General features: G+C 54.5%; 1 protein-coding gene across 4 annotated transcripts; it reads left to right on the top strand.

Moving 5' to 3' along the window:
• Positions 1-2,649: 2,649 nt before the first annotated feature.
• On the top strand, positions 2,650-15,724 carry LOC134551644 (myosin-6-like). 4 transcript variants are annotated; one of them, XM_063399542.1, is made up of 38 exons: positions 2,650-2,850; positions 3,294-3,437; positions 4,009-4,165; positions 4,334-4,361; positions 4,458-4,566; positions 4,648-4,740; positions 4,863-4,926; positions 5,470-5,568; positions 5,702-5,805; positions 6,434-6,572; positions 6,655-6,923; positions 7,168-7,338; positions 7,474-7,783; positions 7,883-7,944; positions 8,081-8,168; positions 8,246-8,363; positions 8,444-8,567; positions 8,762-8,898; positions 8,988-9,114; positions 9,222-9,350; positions 9,439-9,681; positions 9,915-10,091; positions 10,194-10,339; positions 10,422-10,512; positions 10,777-11,166; positions 11,256-11,382; positions 11,482-11,600; positions 12,006-12,202; positions 12,400-12,583; positions 12,659-12,824; positions 12,906-13,030; positions 13,113-13,421; positions 13,501-13,704; positions 13,901-14,026; positions 14,129-14,404; positions 14,849-14,944; positions 15,482-15,616; positions 15,707-15,724. In XM_063399542.1, the coding sequence occupies exons 1-38, from the start codon at positions 2,650-2,652 to the stop codon at positions 15,722-15,724; spliced, it is 5,802 nt and encodes a 1,933-aa protein (XP_063255612.1). The 4 variants fall into 4 exon arrangements, with proteins under 4 accessions (XP_063255612.1, XP_063255604.1, XP_063255596.1 ...); XM_063399534.1 differs by having other exon boundaries at positions 15,704-15,724; XM_063399526.1 differs by having other exon boundaries at positions 7,871-7,944.
• The last annotated feature ends 734 nt before the right edge of the window (positions 15,725-16,458 follow it).

The raw sequence follows: 16,458 nt of genomic DNA, 5'->3' as shown, positions 1-16,458 counted from the left end.
TATTCTGTTCCATGTCCCTCCATTTCTCTTGACTTTCTATTCATCACCCCACCACTGCCTGGCCCACCAGCCCTGTGTCCTGCATCTCCCATACTCCTTCTACCTCCTCCACATCCCCCTGGTCCCCGCATGTTCTCTATGTCCCACTGTTGCTCTGTCTCCTGCCTGTCCCTCCCCCCTTCCCCCTTCCCCCTCCCTTCCCCCGTCCATCTGTCGCCCCCTCCCTCCCGGTCCTGGTGGCGCCGCAGGATGGACCCCAGGGGACCCCGGCGGCTCCCCTCCCCCGCCAAACTCGGGCTGGGGAAGGGTGGGGTGATGTCTCTATGGGGCCTTATGCGGAGTCTGTGGGGCTCTAAAAAGACTCTGTGGGGAACTGTGGAGATTCTCAGTGGCTCTGTGGAGCAGTTATGGCGCTCTATAAGGGCTCTGTGGGGCAGAGGAGATGGTCTATGGGGCTGGGGGAGGATCTATGGGGCACAATGGGGAGGTGGGGACCTCCCCGCCCGCGGGAATGTGTCACCTCGCGGGAACACTTGTCACCTCCTCGATGACAAAGTGGACACGGTGTTCGGAGATTGCTGCCAGACCCCCCCCCCTCCCCCCCGCCCCTCAGACTCTGGCCGGCCCCACGGCGCCTCACTGAGGGGACGAGATAACAATCTCCCCTCCGCTGTCCGGCCGTGTCCCAATATAGACCTGGCAGGGTAGAGCTGTCACCACCCCACGGGTGACAGGACATTGGCCAGGGACCCAGGCATCCAGGCCCCATAGGCATCCCCTTCACAAGGTTCCCCTGAGTCCTGGCCCCATAGATCCCCTCCTTGCACAAAGAACCCAGGAATCTGGGCTCCATAGATCCCCCACACACAAGAAAGCCAGGCATCTGAGACCTACAGAATCATCACAAGCCCCACAAAAGCACCCTGGTCCCCATAGATCGCCCACACACACAAGGGACCCTGGCACCTTGGCTCCCTAGTTTCCCCCCACCCCCACATACAAGGGATCCAGACGTCTGGACTCCATGGAGACCTACGAAAGAGACCCATCCAGGGCCCCTATCCCACCCCACATCCTGCCCCTACAAGGGCTCTGGACAGCCCTTGCTCGCCCCTATAGCTCTGCCCCATAGATCACCCTGTGGGGTGAATGTGTGGGTCCTGGATGCCAGGGTCACTGGAGAGATGCCACCTCATGCCTGGTGAAGCGGGGAGGGGAGGGAGGTGCCCCCCTCCTTCTCCCTTATCAGCCACCCCCTCCCCAGGAATGCTCCTCCCCTCCCCATCCCATGATGGCCTATAAAGGCCTTGGCGCTGCGGGGCTGGCATAGGTGTCGGCGTGGGGCAGAGAGGGAGAGGGTGGGGGCATAGTGGGAATGTGGGATGTGGGTATGAAGGGCTGAGGGAGGATATGGGGGGCTGTGGGGTGCACAGGAGAGTTATGGGGCATTTGGGGATCTATGGGGCACATAGAGTTTCTCTGGGGTGTGGGGACCTGTGGGGTACACATGAGGTTATGAGGCACAGAGGACCTAAGAAGCACTGAGGGGAACTGTGGGGGAAAGAGATCTATGGGGGCACAGCAATCTAGGGGACACTGATGGTCTGTGGGGCATCCAGGGGGCCTGTGTGGCACAAGCAGGGCTATGGGGCACATGGGGTCTATGCGGTCTATGTGATCTATGGAGCGTAAAGCGGTCTATGGGGCAAAGGAGGTCTATAGGGGACACAGGGTGTAGCCCTATTCACCCTCTGCTTATCCTTCCAGCTCCCTTCATCTTACCTGCTAGATCCACAGACTCCAGGTGAGGGTGATCCTGTGGGGCAGCGTGGGGATGGGTGCTTTGGGGGGTGTGTGGCTATGCTGTTATAGGGTGTATGTGTTGCTATAGGGTCTGTACATCACTACAGGGGATCCACACTTTGCTGTGGGGGTCTGCATGTGGGGCTGTGGAGGACACCAAGGTTCCCTGCATTGTTATTGGGGTCCCTGCACTGCTATGGATCTCTGTGCATCACTGTAGGGATGACTGAATTACTGTGGGGGCCTGTGCGTGGCTATCGGGGTCTTTGCAGGGCTCCCTGCATCACTCCAGGGGTTGGTGGTCCCTGGTTGTCGAGGTGTCTGCATCAGTACAGTAGTCTGTACATGGGGCTGTGCATGAATATTGGGGTCCCTGCATGACTATAGGGGTCCGCCTACAGCTGTAGGGGGTGTGTACACTGTATAGGGCTCAAGACATGGGGTCATGAATAGATGTAGGATTCTGTTCATGGGGCCCCACACAGCTGTGAGATCTCGTACATCACTGTTAGGGGTCCTTTAATGGCTATAGGGGTCCTTACAGGGAGTCCCTGAATCACTTCAGGACTCTGTGCATGGGGCAGTGCATGACTAGGTGGGTGTGCAGAGGCTCCTTGCACATCTGTAGGGACCCATGAATGTGGCTGTGCACAGCTGCAAAGCTCCGTGTCTGGCTCTAGCGTCTGCCACAGCCACAGGGGTCTGGGCATGGCTATAGGGGCCCATGCATGGCAATGGGCTCTGGCCAGTGGGGTTGTGTGGGGCCATGGAACAACGGGTGAGACCCTGTGGCCACAGCTTCACAGCCCCCCAGGTGATGCAGGGTCCCTGTCTGTGTGGGGCAGGATGGCGGACGCAGTGCTGGCAGCGCTGGGGGCAGCAGCCCCCTTCCTGCGGCCAGGAGAGCGGGAGCGGCTGGCAGCGCAGACCAGACCCTTCGACCCCCGCAGCGAGTGCTTCGTCCCCCATCCCCGGGAGGAGTTCGTTCGGGGACGCGTAACGGGGCGGCAGGGAGGGGAGGTCACCGTCCAGACTGAGCTGGGAGAGGTGGGGAACTGGGGGATAGGGGTGGGTGAGGGGAGGCCGGCAAGGCTTTGCCATGTGGGGCAAAGGATTAATGGGGGTGAGGGGGAAATGGAGGGATGGGAAGGGTTAATGGCAGGTGGGGCCTTAGGGGGTTACTGGTGGGGGGAAGAACGGGGGGTTGGGCATCATGGGGGATGAAGGGTTGGTGGGAAGTAGTGGGGTGAAGAGTTAAGGACGGAGGGATTAATGGGATGAAATTAATGGGGGAGGGGTTAAAGGTGAGAGGGGGATTGAAGGTTTAGGGGGCAGCAAATGGAGGAGTGGGAAACCAGGCTTATAGTGGTGGGAGCTCTGACCCATTGAAGACTCCCAACCTATGGAGGGTACCCCCAACCCACAGGAGACCCCTCCCAACCCATGGACACCTCCCAACCCCCACTCCCATGTCTCTCCATTCCGTGCAGACGGTGACAGTGAAGGAAGCTGACGTTCACCAGCAGAACCCCCCCAAATTTGACAAGATTGAGGACATGGCGATGCTGACCTTCCTCCACGAGCCTGCTGTCCTCTACAACCTCAAGGAGCGCTATGCCTCTTGGTTGATCTATGTGAGCTTTTCCACAAGCCCCTGGAGCAGCTGGGAAGTAGGCAGGGCCTTCCCCACAGCCTATAGGGTGGATGGAAATTAGTGACCCTTCCTTAAAGCTCTTGGGATACCTAGAGCCAGATGGGCCTTCTAGAAAGTCTATGGCCACCTAAAACCTGGTGTGGCTTTTTCACAGACTTTGGGAGGCCTAGAACCTGGTGGCCCCTCTCCAGCTCCCCTGGGCCACCCAGACCAAAGATATCTCATTTCTAGACTGCCTCAGCCACCAAGACCTGAGATATTGCATCCACTGACTCCTTTGGCCACCCAGATCCAAGATGTCACTTCAATAGCCCCCTTGATGGGATATAATACGTCCCATCCCCAAACCCCTTGGGCCACTGACACATGAGATGTCCCATCTCTGCATGTTGTGGGCCACCTAGACCCAAGATGTCCCTTCTCCATCCCCTTTTCGAACAGCCAAAATCAGGGCATCTTGTCACCACATCCCTTGGGCCACCTAGACCTAGGATGTCCCCACCTGGTGGGGCAGCACCTCCTGGCTCTGACCCACCTGTTCCTTTCTCCAGACTTACTCAGGGCTCTTCTGTGTGACTGTCAACCCCTACAAGTGGTTGCCTGTCTACAATGCTGAGGTGGTGGCTGCCTACCGGGGAAAGAAGCGGAGTGAAGCTCCACCCCACATCTTCTCCATCTCTGACAATGCCTACCAGTACATGCTGACAGGTAAGGATGTCCTGTGAGTACCTCAAACTAGAAGACTCCACTCCAAAAAAGGGCTTCTGACTTAGAACTGGTTCTCATCTGGGAGGATGGAGAACCTCAGCCTCAACCCCAAGACCCCAAGCCTGTTTCCCAATTTCATCCCACCTGATTCCTCTTTTTTCTTGGCAGACCGAGAGAACCAGTCCATCCTCATCACGTAAGGCCCTGCTTTGTCCAACCCTGCCCTAAAGTAGTGAGGTGGGATGAAGAACCCATCAGGATGTTATCCAATGTCTCACTATTGCCCCTCCAGTGGAGAATCCGGGGCGGGGAAGACAGTCAACACCAAGAGGGTCATCCAATACTTTGCCAGCATTGCTGCCATTGGCGACCGCAAGAAGGAGGTGACTAATAGCAGCAAGGTGAGTGCCTTAGTCCATGTACCACTGGCAGAGAGTATACCCCAGTGGTGTCCTCACCCAGCATTGTCCCACTCCATTCAGGGCACCCTGGAGGACCAGATCATCCAGGCCAACCCTGCCTTGGAGGCCTTTGGGAATGCCAAGACCCTCCGCAATGACAACTCATCCCGATTTGTGAGTGATGGGGGTGGGTTCTGTGAGGAAGGGTCTGTGGGGCAGTTTTTGGGACAGGGTTTATGGTGTGGGATCTGCTGCATGAAGGCAGCCACCTCTACCTCCTGCTACTGCTTTTCCAGGGGAAGTTCATCCGAATCCATTTTGGGGCCACTGGGAAATTGGCATCAGCTGACATTGAGACCTGTAAGTGGGTTGAGAGCCCAATGAGACAATGTTTTGTAGTCCAGCATCCATCCATCCATGGACTTATCTATCCATGGATTTACTCATCCATCCTAGGACTCATCCATGTATGGTATGGATTCCTCCATCCACCCATGAACTTCATCCATCCACCCAGGAACTCCATTCATCCATACGTATCTCCCTTCCTCCCTCCATCCAGTCACCTCTTCATCTTCATCTCCTTATCCCACCATCCACTTGACTCTTTATCTCCAATTCTTTGTCCCTCCATCTCCATGTGTCTACCTCCTTCCCTCCTTGCCTGCCTCCCCTCCACCCATGTCCATTTCTTCATCTGTCTTTGTGGTTGGTGGATCCATTATCTCATCCCACTATCCATCTGACCTTCCATTTTTCTCTCTTTTTTTCCCCTCCATCTCCTCATCCCACCATCCAGATATCCCTCCTTTTCCATCTCCTCATTCTACCATCTATCTCTCCATCTCTCAATCCATCTTCTCATCCCAATCTCCATTCTCCTTCTCTCCATACCTACCTCAGACCTCCTGGAGAAGTCCCGTGTCATTTTCCAGCTGAAGGCTGAGAGGAACTACCACATCTTTTACCAGATCCTCTCCAACAAGAAGCCAGAACTGCTGGGTGAGTAGGGTGCTTGGCCTTGAGTCTTCCACTTCCTCTCCTCCAATTCTCTCCTCCTTCGTGAGGATGATTTGGGGCTCTTTAGTCCGTGCAAATGCTCATTTTTTCTCTCTATCCTGGGCCCACGGAGCAGAGATGCTTCTCATCACAAACAACCCCTATGACTACAGTTACGTCTCCCAAGGAGAGGTGACTGTGGCCTCCATCGATGACTCTGAAGAGCTGTTGGCAACTGACGTAAGTGGTGGGGTGGGCAGGTGGACATCTCCATGATGAATTGAAGGCAAAGTGCCAGGTGGATGGTTGAGATAGTAGAAGATGGATGGGTGGAGGAGAGGAGGAAAATAGGGATGAGAGGTGGAGGATAGGAGGGGTTGAAGATGGTGGGTTGGTGCAGTGGGATGATGTGGGGTGAGGGACAGAAGGTTGGACAGGAGGCAGGGAGTGGAGGAGGTTGTGGGTGGACATAAAAACAGGTGAGGGAGTACTTAGGTGGTCAGATGTGTCCATGGGTTAACAAGTCCTCAAACAGATGGATGAGTCCATGGATGCACGGATGGAGTTAATGGTGAATGGATGAGTGCATGGATGGATGAGTCCATAACTAGATGAGCTGATGGATGGATGGATGGATCCATGGTTAGAAGAGTCCATGGATAGGTGAATGGATGGATGTAGTCGTCTGATGGATGGATGGATGGATGGGTGAATCCGTAATGGGTGAGTCCATAGGTGGATGAGTCTGCAGATGGATGGAGGAATTGATGAGCTGGAAGGGCTGAGGGACACAAATGGTGGCCAGCAGAGAGCCATGGCCACAGCTGGTGGCAAGGCCCTCTCCCACCTCTGTCCACCTTTCACCCAGAGCGCTTTTGATGTCTTGGGCTTCACGGCGGAGGAGAAGGCTGGTGTCTACAAGCTGACGGGTGCTATCATGCACTTTGGCAACATGAAGTTCAAGCAGAAGCAACGGGAAGAGCAGGCAGAACCAGATGGTACTGAAGGTGAGTGGGTACGGGATGACATAGGTCTTGGGCTCACAAGGTTAGGTGGAATCTGACAGTATGTCTTCTTCTTGCTCTGCAGATGCTGACAAGTCAGCTTACCTAATGGGGCTGAACTCAGCTGACCTTCTCAAGGGGTTGTGTCACCCCCGGGTGAAGGTGGGCAATGAATATGTCACCAAGGGGCAGAATGTCCAGCAGGTGTACTACTCCATTGGGGCCTTGGCCAAGGCTGTATATGAGAAGATGTTCAACTGGATGGTGGTTAGGATCAACAACTCTCTGGACACCAAGCAGCCAAGGCAGTACTTCATCGGTGTGCTGGATATCGCCGGATTTGAGATCTTTGATGTGAGGACTGAGGGGGTGGCAGGCTATTTGTCCTCTTGGAGATTGGGTTGATCCAGCCGGGTGTTGATATGATCTTCTGAAGCTTCATGTTGACCTATTCTGGAAACTTGATCTCTTTGGGCCTTGTGTTGATCCTCTTGGATGTTGAATTGACTACATTGATAGTACTGGGCATTCTATTCACCTAGTTCGGTGTTGAGTTGTCCAGTTAACCCCATTGGCCATCTCCTCTCTCCTTCCCCAGTTCAACAGCTTCGAGCAGCTCTGCATCAACTTCACCAACGAGAAGCTGCAGCAGTTTTTCAACCACCACATGTTCGTGCTGGAACAGGAGGAATACAAGAAGGAAGGCATTGAGTGGGAGTTCATTGACTTTGGCATGGACCTCCAGGCCTGCATTGACCTCATTGAGAAGGTACCACCTCCACCAGGGTCATGGGGGCTGAAGGGACTGCTGGGGAAGGGCCTTTTCAGTTGGAGCCTGCCAGGGACACCAAAGTTGGTCAGCTGCGTTGTACTTGGTGTCCTTCACCACCACTTTTCTTCCTAGCCCATGGGGATCATGTCCATCCTGGAGGAGGAGTGCATGTTTCCCAAAGCCTCAGACATGACCTTCAAGGCCAAGCTCTTTGACAATCACCTGGGCAAGTCGGCCAACTTTGGGAAGCCACGCAACGTCAAGGGGAAGCCAGAGGCGCATTTCTCTCTTGTCCACTATGCTGGCACTGTGGACTACAACATCATTGGGTGGCTGGAGAAGAACAAGGACCCCCTCAATGAGACAGTGGTGGGGCTCTACCAGAAATCAGCCCTGAAGCTCTTGGCCAGCCTTTTCTCCAACTATGCTGGGGCAGATGCTGGTGGGTACATGGATGAGATGAGTTGATGGAGACTACTATCCACTAGTCACCCTCTTTCCTGTCTTACCCTACCCCTCTTGTCTCCAGGTGGTGATGGAGGGAAGGGGAAGGGAGCCAAGAAGAAAGGTTCCTCCTTTCAGACTGTCTCAGCTCTGCATCGGGTGAGGGCCCTACATAGTGGACCCAGTGTGGGGCAGTGGGAGGACAACCTCCCGAGTGGTGCATCACCCCTTCAGTCCAAGAGACTCTCTCTTGCTCTTTCATTAGTCAGCTTCTTCCCTCCTCCCTCCTTGACAGGAGAACCTCAACAAGTTGATGGCCAACCTCAAGACCACCCACCCTCATTTTGTCCGCTGCCTCATCCCCAATGAGCGGAAAGAACCAGGTGGGCAAAGGACAGGGCTGAGGGCAAAGAAAAGGGTGGAAGGTGTGGCTTGTGGCTGACACCACCCCTCTAACCAGGTGTGATGGACAATTCCCTGGTAATGCATCAGCTGCGCTGCAACGGGGTCCTAGAGGGCATCCGCATCTGCCGCAAGGGCTTCCCCAATCGCATCCTCTATGGGGACTTCCGCCAGCGGTAGGCACAGAGACATGGGGAGGTGGTGGACAACCCGCCGGGGCTGATTTCAGAGGTTCCCTGTCCTCTCTGGTCACCAGGTACCGCATCCTGAACCCTGCTGCCATCCCTGAGGGGCAGTTCATTGACAGCCGCAAGGGTGCTGAGAAGCTCCTGGGATCCATTGACATCGACCACAACCAGTACAAATTTGGACACACCAAGGTAAGGACACATGGTCTCTCCATGATCTTATCACCCATGGGGTCATTTGGACCCCAGGGTCTCACCACTGATGTGTCCACCTGCCTATCCACCCCACCATCCATCACTGCATTCCCTCAACAACCCATCAACCCATCTGTCTACAAGCCTTTCCCAACCAATTCACCTTCTTACTTGCCTCCTTCTGCCATCAGGTCTTCTTCAAGGCTGGGCTGCTGGGACTTCTGGAGGAGATGCGGGACGAGCGCCTCTCTCGCATCATCACCCGCATCCAAGCTCAGGCCCGAGGGCAGCTCATGCGCATTGAGTTCAAGAAGATCTTGGAGCGCCGGTGAGAGGGGAAGGGTCTTTCTCCTTGAGAAGGGACTTCTGGTGGGTCACCAGGTTTATGGTGTAGTGGCATCTGTGTTACCATTCTAGGGACTCACTGCTGGTGATCCAGTGGAACATCAGGGCCTTCATGGGGGTGAAGAACTGGCCTTGGATGAAGCTGTACTTCAAGATCAAGCCCTTGTTGAAGAGTGCTGAGACAGAGAAGGAGATGCAGGTGGGAGGAGGGGATGAGGCAGGCAGCTTGGGATCCAAAATGGGTGGGTGGAGTTGAAGGATGGAGGGGATTGGGTGTGGCTACTAGTCTCCTGGGCTTTGCTTCAGAACATGAAGGAAGAGTTTGGGCGGCTGAAGGAGGCCCTGGAGAAGTCAGAGACCCGGCGCAAGGAGCTGGAGGAGAAGATGGTCTCCATGCTGCAGGAGAAGAATGACCTTCAGCTCCAAGTGCAGGCCGTGAGTGAGACTGCCCCCCAAAACCATGTCAAAGGGGTGACCAGCACCCCTCCAGGGCCACCCTACTTCGTCTACCACTCTAATACAGGAGCAGGACAACCTCAATGATGCTGAGGAGCGCTGTGACCAGCTGATCAAGAACAAGATTCAGCTGGAGGCCAAGGTGAAGGAGCTGACAGAGCGACTGGAGGATGAGGAAGAGATGAATGCAGAACTGACAGCTAGGAAGAGGAAGCTGGAGGATGAGTGTTCGGAGTTGAAAAAGGATATTGATGACCTAGAGCTGACTCTGGCCAAGGTGGAGAAGGAGAAACATGCCACCGAGAACAAGGTAAGGGTGGAGAGAGCCCTTTACCCTAAATTGTGGGGATTTGGGTCAACACAATCTGATAGTGTTGGGTTGAGGAGATTCAAGGCTAGTTGATCTGGGCTACATGAAGACTCAACATTCTTTGGGTTCTCTACCACGGCAGTGGCTTCATTGACCAAGGACAACAGCAGCATCACCCAGCTTTGCTCTGCCTCTGGTACTAAGCTGGATGCCTAGTGTTTCTCCTCCTTTAGGTCAAGAACCTCACAGAGGAGATGGCCGGGCTGGATGAAACCATTGCCAAGTTAACAAAGGAAAAGAAGGCCCTGCAAGAATCTCACCAGCAGACTCTGGATGACCTGCAGGCAGAGGAAGACAAAGTCAACACCCTGACAAAGTCTAAAGTCAAGCTGGAACAGCAAGTGGATGATGTGAGTGTGTTCTGGTCTCACTGTGGGTAGTGCTGAGGAGGTTTTTGGGGCAGATATGATGGAAAACTGACAGAAAACTCCCATTTCCATGTTTCCACACAGCTTGAAGGCTCCTTGGAACAGGAGAAGAAGGTCCGGATGGACCTGGAAAGGGCCAAAAGGAAGCTGGAAGGTGACTTGAAGCTGACACAGGAAAACATCATGGACCTGGAAAACGACAAGCAGCAGCTAGAGGAGAAGATCAAGAAGTAAAGATGGACCTCTTTCTCCAGTCTAAACTGGTCAGGGAGCAAGGGCAGGGACCGCACTGCTAACTGCGTTCATTTGCAGGAAAGAGTTTGAGATCAACCAGCAGAACAGCAAGGTTGAGGATGAGCAGGCTCTGGCTCTGCAGCTCCAGAAGAAGCTGAAAGAGCTGCAGGTGAGGGATCTATTTTCTGCTTATTTGGGCTGGACTGGAGAGCCTCCAGCTGGTTTGGTTGAGGTAAAGAGTCTGTATCTGGTTAGGCTGAGTTTAGGAGTTTCCGGTTGGTTGACAAATGATCAGATGTCTGGGATGGGCTGAAGAGTTTTCAGCTTATTGGGGTGAGTTGGGTTGAAAAGTCTCCAGCTCAACTGGTTGAGCTGAATGGAGGAGTTGGGTGGAGCCAAGTCTGCTGACAGCAGCTCTATCCTTGGAGCACAGGCACGGATTGAGGAGCTGGAGGAGGAGTTGGAAGCAGAGCGGACAGGCAGAGCCAAGGTGGAGAAGCTGCGCTCAGACTTGTCACGGGAGCTGGAGGAGATCAGCGAGAGGCTGGAGGAGGCAGGTGGTGCCACTTCAGTGCAGATTGAGCTCAACAAGAAGCGGGAGGCAGAGTTCCAGAAGATGCGGCGGGATCTGGAAGAGGCCACGCTGCAGCACGAGGCCACGGCTGCTGCACTGCGCAAGAAGCACGCCGACAGCGTGGCTGAGCTCAGCGAGCAGATTGACAACTTACAGCGTGTCAAGCAGAAGCTGGAGAAGGAGAAGAGCGACCTCAAGCTGGAGCTGGATGACCTCAGCTCCAACATGGAGCAACTGATAAAGGCCAAGGTAGGAGGAGGCCAAGGTGGCCATCTTATCTCCACCATGGGCATTATTCTCTTGCTTCATTCCTTCCCTCCATACTTTCCTCCTCCAAGGTGGGCATGGAGAAGATGTCTCGCACCATGGAGGACCAGGCAGCTGAACACCGGGCCAAGCTGGAGGAGACACAACGAGTCCTCAACGACACTAGCACCCAACGGGCCAAGCTCCAGACTGAGAATGGTGAGAACCCTGACCCACCATATCCCTCACCCCATATCAGCCCCTGCCCCACATCTTCAATCCCTGCCACACTCTTGAAAACCTGCCCTACCTCTGCAGGAGAGCTGTCCCGCCAGCTGGAGGAAAAGGAGGCCCTTATCTCTCAATTAACTAGGGGCAAGCAGTCATACACGCAGCAGATGGAGGACTTGAAGAGGCAGCTGGAGGAGGAGATGAAGGTGAGAATTGTGGGATGGCTGATAGGGTTTCCAGGAGGGCCACAAAACAAGGTGACCTTCACCCTCATGGTGGTAGCACCAAATGGAAGTCAAGTTCAGGACAGTTCAGTGGGGTGGTTGCATCTGAGTGGTTGTGTTGCATTGGTCTGACAGCTGAGAGGTTGGGCTGCGCAGGTCAGTTCTGAAGCAGCTGGGTTGGTCTGTGGGCTGTTGGGTGGCATTGGACGAGAGGAAGTCGAACTGGGCCAGACTAGAGATACTCATCTTTAGATCTCTCCAGGTCTAGATGTGCTGAATTTGGTTGGGATGATCTAGAGAAGATTTGGCTGAGAAATACCAGCGCTTACTGAGTTTGAGCACCTACACATAGCTCAAGTTTACCTTCTCCTTGCCTCTGCCTCCCAGGCCAAGAATGCACTGGCCCATGCCCTCCAGTCGGCCCGGCATGACTGTGACCTCCTGAGGGAGCAGTATGAGGAGGAGACAGAGGCCAAGGCTGAGCTCCAGCGCTCACTCTCCAAGGCCAACTCTGAGGTCGCACAGTGGAGGACCAAGTACGAGACAGATGCCATTCAACGCACTGAGGAGCTGGAGGAGGCCAAGTGAGTCATCTCCCCATGAAGGGAGCTTCAATGGGGCAGGGAACAGTGGAGACTCTTCCACTGTAGAAGAATCTGGAGAACGTGTAGAAATCTGGAGATGATAGAGATCCAGAAACTCAGTCAATCAATAGAGAACAAGGTTTGAGTTGACCCACTTGGTCCATGGGTCACTACAGCTGAGTTTTCTCCCACGGCAGGAAGAAGCTGGCCCAGCGGCTGCAGGAGGCAGAGGAGGCGGTGGAGGCAGTCAATGCCAAGTGTTCCTCCCTGGAGAAGACCAAGCACCGTCTGCAGAACGAGATTGAGGACCTCATGGCAGATGTGGAGCGGTCAAATGCAGCAGCTGCTGCATTGGACAAGAAGCAGAGAAACTTTGACAAGGTGGGAGGACACAGTGGTGAGACAGGAGCAGATGGGGGATATGGGGATAGAAGGTGATCCCTTGCTTTGTTCCAGATTTTGGCTGAGTGGAAGCAGAAGTTTGAAGAGTCACAGATGGAGCTGGAAGCATCGCAAAAGGAGGCCAGGTCCCTCAGCACTGAGCTCTTCAAGCTGAAGAATGCCTACGAGGAGTCGCTTGAGCACCTGGAGACCTTCAAGAGAGAGAATAAGAACCTCCAAGGTGAGACCATGGTACTCCCCCTGCCCACCTAGTTGTATTCCACTACCTTCCACCAAGTCTGATGTGATATCATCTGGGCAGAGGAGATCTCGGACCTGACGGAGCAGCTGGGTGGCAGCCACAAGACCATCCATGAACTGGAGAAGGTCCGGAAGCAGCTGGATGCTGAGAAACTGGAGCTCCAAGCTGCACTGGAGGAGGCTGAGGTGAGCCAAATCACATGCCCATGAGACCCTAATTTGTCCCAGTCCTCTCTGTGGCCATCTAATTTCTCTCTGTTTCCACCAGGCCTCTCTGGAGCACGAGGAGGGAAAGATCCTGAGGGCGCAACTGGAGTTCAACCAGGTCAAGGCAGACTATGAGCGCAAGCTGGCCGAGAAGGATGAGGAGATGGAGCAGGCCAAGCGCAACCACCTGCGGGTGGTGGACTCACTGCAGACGTCTCTGGACGCTGAGACGCGGAGCCGCAATGAGGCCCTGAGGCTGAAGAAGAAGATGGAGGGTGACCTCAATGAGATGGAGATTCAGCTCAGCCATGCCAACCGTGTGGCTGCTGAGGCCCAGTCCCACCTGAAAGGAGCCCAGGCTCACCTCAAGGTGGGATCACCCACCTCTAAAGGGGTCTTCCTGGCCCCTTGGAGCTGCTGGCTGATGTCCATCCTATTTATCCCTACAGGACACCCAACTGCAGCTAGATGATGTGGTAAGAGCCAATGAGGACCTGAAGGAGAACATTGCCATTGTGGAGAGGAGAAACAACCTCCTCCAGTCAGAGCTGGAGGAGCTGCAGGCAGTGGTAGAACAGACTGAGAGGGCCCGCAAGTTGGCTGAGCAGGAGCTGATTGAGGCCAGCGAGAGGGTTCAGCTTCTCCACTCACAGGTGAGACCTCACATACCTTCCAGGACAGAGGTCACCTCTATCCATGGGTGGGCTTCTAACGGGTTGTCAAAATCTCCAGATCCTTTAAGCCTGCAGAGTTGGCAGAGAGTAGAGGGGCATTAAGTACTGGGGGGTGGAAGAAGGATATGTCAGCAGCTCAACAGACACCTGCTGAGATCCTCTCCTCTATCTCTAGAACACCAGCCTCATCAACCAGAAGAAGAAGATGGAGGCCGACATCTCCCAGCTGCAGACAGAGGTGGAAGAGGCCATCCAGGAGTGCAGGAATGCTGAGGAGAAGGCCAAGAAAGCCATCACTGATGTGAGTGCCATGGCGGGACCAACATCTAGGACACCTTCCACTGGAGGGTGATGGAGAGCATGCTTTGGTCCTCCTTCTCTGCTTGCTTCTCTCCTCGGGCAGGCAGCCATGATGGCAGAGGAGCTGAAGAAGGAGCAGGACACCAGTGCCCATCTGGAGCGGATGAAGAAGAACATGGAACAGACCATCAAGGACCTGCAGATGAGACTGGATGAGGCTGAGCAGCTGGCCCTCAAAGGGGGCAAGAAGCAGCTGCAGAAGCTGGAGGCTCGTGTGCGGGAGCTGGAGAATGAGCTGGAGGCTGAGCAGAAGCGCAATGCCGAGAGCATTAAAGGTCTCCGCAAGTCTGAGCGTCGTGTCAAGGAGCTCAGCTACCAGGTAGGGCTCCTGGGCTGGCCCAGGTCAACCACTTTCCCTCTGGTCCCAGGACCTCATATCTTGTGCTGTACATGACCTAGAACATGGCTGACCTGCTGGCCAGACAGACACAGGCTGTCTAGACTTGATACTAGACCACCCACTGTGTGTATGTCTGATACTGTTGTGGGACCCAGAATATGGTCTGGGTCATGAGCTACCCAGGCCACCTCTTGCTGTTCCAGCATCCATGGGGTCATTGCATCATCCAGAGCCTCAGGTGGGACCTCATCAGGGGCAAGAAGACATCCCATCACCTGCTCCCAGAGCTGAGGCTACCCTCAGATCTAGGGAGGCTCCACCTCTCAAGAACATCACTAACTGTCTCCTGACCCTCGTAGCTTAGCTGGTGATTCAAAGCAAAGGTAGGGTCAGGTCATGATCCACGTCTGTCTCGTCCTACAGACAGAGGAGGACCGTAAAAATATGGTCCGGCTCCAGGACCTCGTAGACAAGCTCCAGCTGAAGGTCAAGGCCTACAAGCGGCAGGCAGAGGAGGCGGTGAGCACTAGTGGGGGAGCTGTGGGACCGTCCCCCAGGAGGGGAGAGCATGGGTATAGGATGTGAGGGAGGATGTGGGGAGTAGCAGGTGACCTTGAGATGAGGTGGTCAAGGAGTGGGGTGTCAGGAGGTGAGGAGGGTGATGGGATTGAGAAATGATGGTGGAAGGAGGGAAGGAGGGAAGGAGGGAAGGAGGGAAGGAGGGAAGGAGGGAAGGAGGGAAGGAGGGAGGGAGGGAGGGAGGGAGGGAGGGAAGGAAGGGAGGAAGGAAGGATACAATGCTTGAAGTTTATGTGGGTGGAAGATTGGATGGATGGATGGATGGATGGATGGATGGATGGATGGATGGATGGATGGATGGATGGATGGATGGATGGATGATTGAGTAGATGGTTGGGTGGTTCAAAAACGGGATGCTTGAAGAAACAGACTGTGGGCCAGATGGAGCAATAAGAAAGTCAGGTGTATGGAGAGCAGATGGGGTGGCAGAAGCCAGACAGCTGTGAGGAAGCCTCACTGATGCCCGTGCCTCCTCAGGAGGAACAGGCCAACACCAACCTGGCCAAGTTCCGCAAGGCACAGCACGAGCTGGATGAGGCAGAGGAGCGTGCTGACATCGCCGAGTCCCAGGTCAACAAGCTGCGGGCCAAGAGCCGCGACATTGGAGCCAAGGTGGGAATTTCCCCTGCTCTACAGCTGCCCCGTGTCTGCCCCTCAACTTCTTCATGCTCACAGTTCCTTTTTCTCCTTCCCCATCAGAAGGGACTCAACGAAGAGTGAAGCTCTGGATCCCCAAGTATCCTACCTGAACTTGCAGCTGTCCCACTTAGACTTCCAAGTGCCCAACTCCCCCTAGCCTCCCTAACCCTGGTCAGCCAATAAAAAGCATTGAGCAACAGCAGTTTTTGTGGGGTTGGGTTTGTGTTGGGAGGGTGGCATTACCCCATTTTATGGCACCTGTTATATGGATGGAGCCTGTTCAAGTTTCATAAATCTGAAATTTATGAAGAAGAAATTTATGTGGAGATGGTGGAATGTGGAAAAAGGGACAGACCACATGGGAGTATTATAGACCATTGTAAGAATACACAGGGATGCAGCAACGAAGGGCAAAGTCCCCTTGGAATAAAGTCTGGCAAGGGATCTCAAGGACAACAAGAAGGGCTTCTAGAGGTATATCAGCAGCAAAAGGAAGATTAGAGAAAACATGAGGCCACTGCTGAATCAGATGAAAGAGCATCTCTGTGGAGAAGGACCTGAGAGTCTTGGTGGATGACAAGTTGACTATGAGCTGGCAGTGTGTCCTTGGGGCCAGGAGGACCAATAGTGTCCTGGGGTGCATCGGGAAGTGTGTGACCAGCAGGTCTAAGGAGATGACTCTGCCCCTCTATTTGGCCATAGTGAGGCCACATCTGCAGTACTGTGGCTTCAGTTCTGGGCTCCTCAGCACAAGAAAGACAAGGAGTTACTGGAGAGGGTCCAGCAGAGGCCACAAAGATGATTTGGGATCTGGA

The sequence above is a fragment of the Prinia subflava genome, chromosome 1 (assembly GCF_021018805.1).
Source record: "Prinia subflava isolate CZ2003 ecotype Zambia chromosome 1, Cam_Psub_1.2, whole genome shotgun sequence".
NCBI classification, from domain to species: Eukaryota; Metazoa; Chordata; class Aves; order Passeriformes; family Cisticolidae; genus Prinia; species Prinia subflava.
This window is presented reverse-complemented; position numbering and strand designations above follow the sequence as displayed.

Excerpts from the sequence above, each read along its gene's own strand:
- LOC134551644 (XM_063399516.1), top strand. The coding sequence starts at position 2,650 with ATGGCGGACGCAGTGCTGGCAGCGCTGGGGGCAGCAGCCCCCTTCCTG. Across the intron at positions 6,924-7,167 it reads CCGGATTTGAGATCTTTGAT|TTCAACAGCTTCGAGCAGCT; the intron begins GTGAGGACTGAG and ends CTCCTTCCCCAG. Across the intron at positions 12,825-12,905 it reads AGAGAATAAGAACCTCCAAG|AGGAGATCTCGGACCTGACG; the intron begins GTGAGACCATGG and ends TCATCTGGGCAG.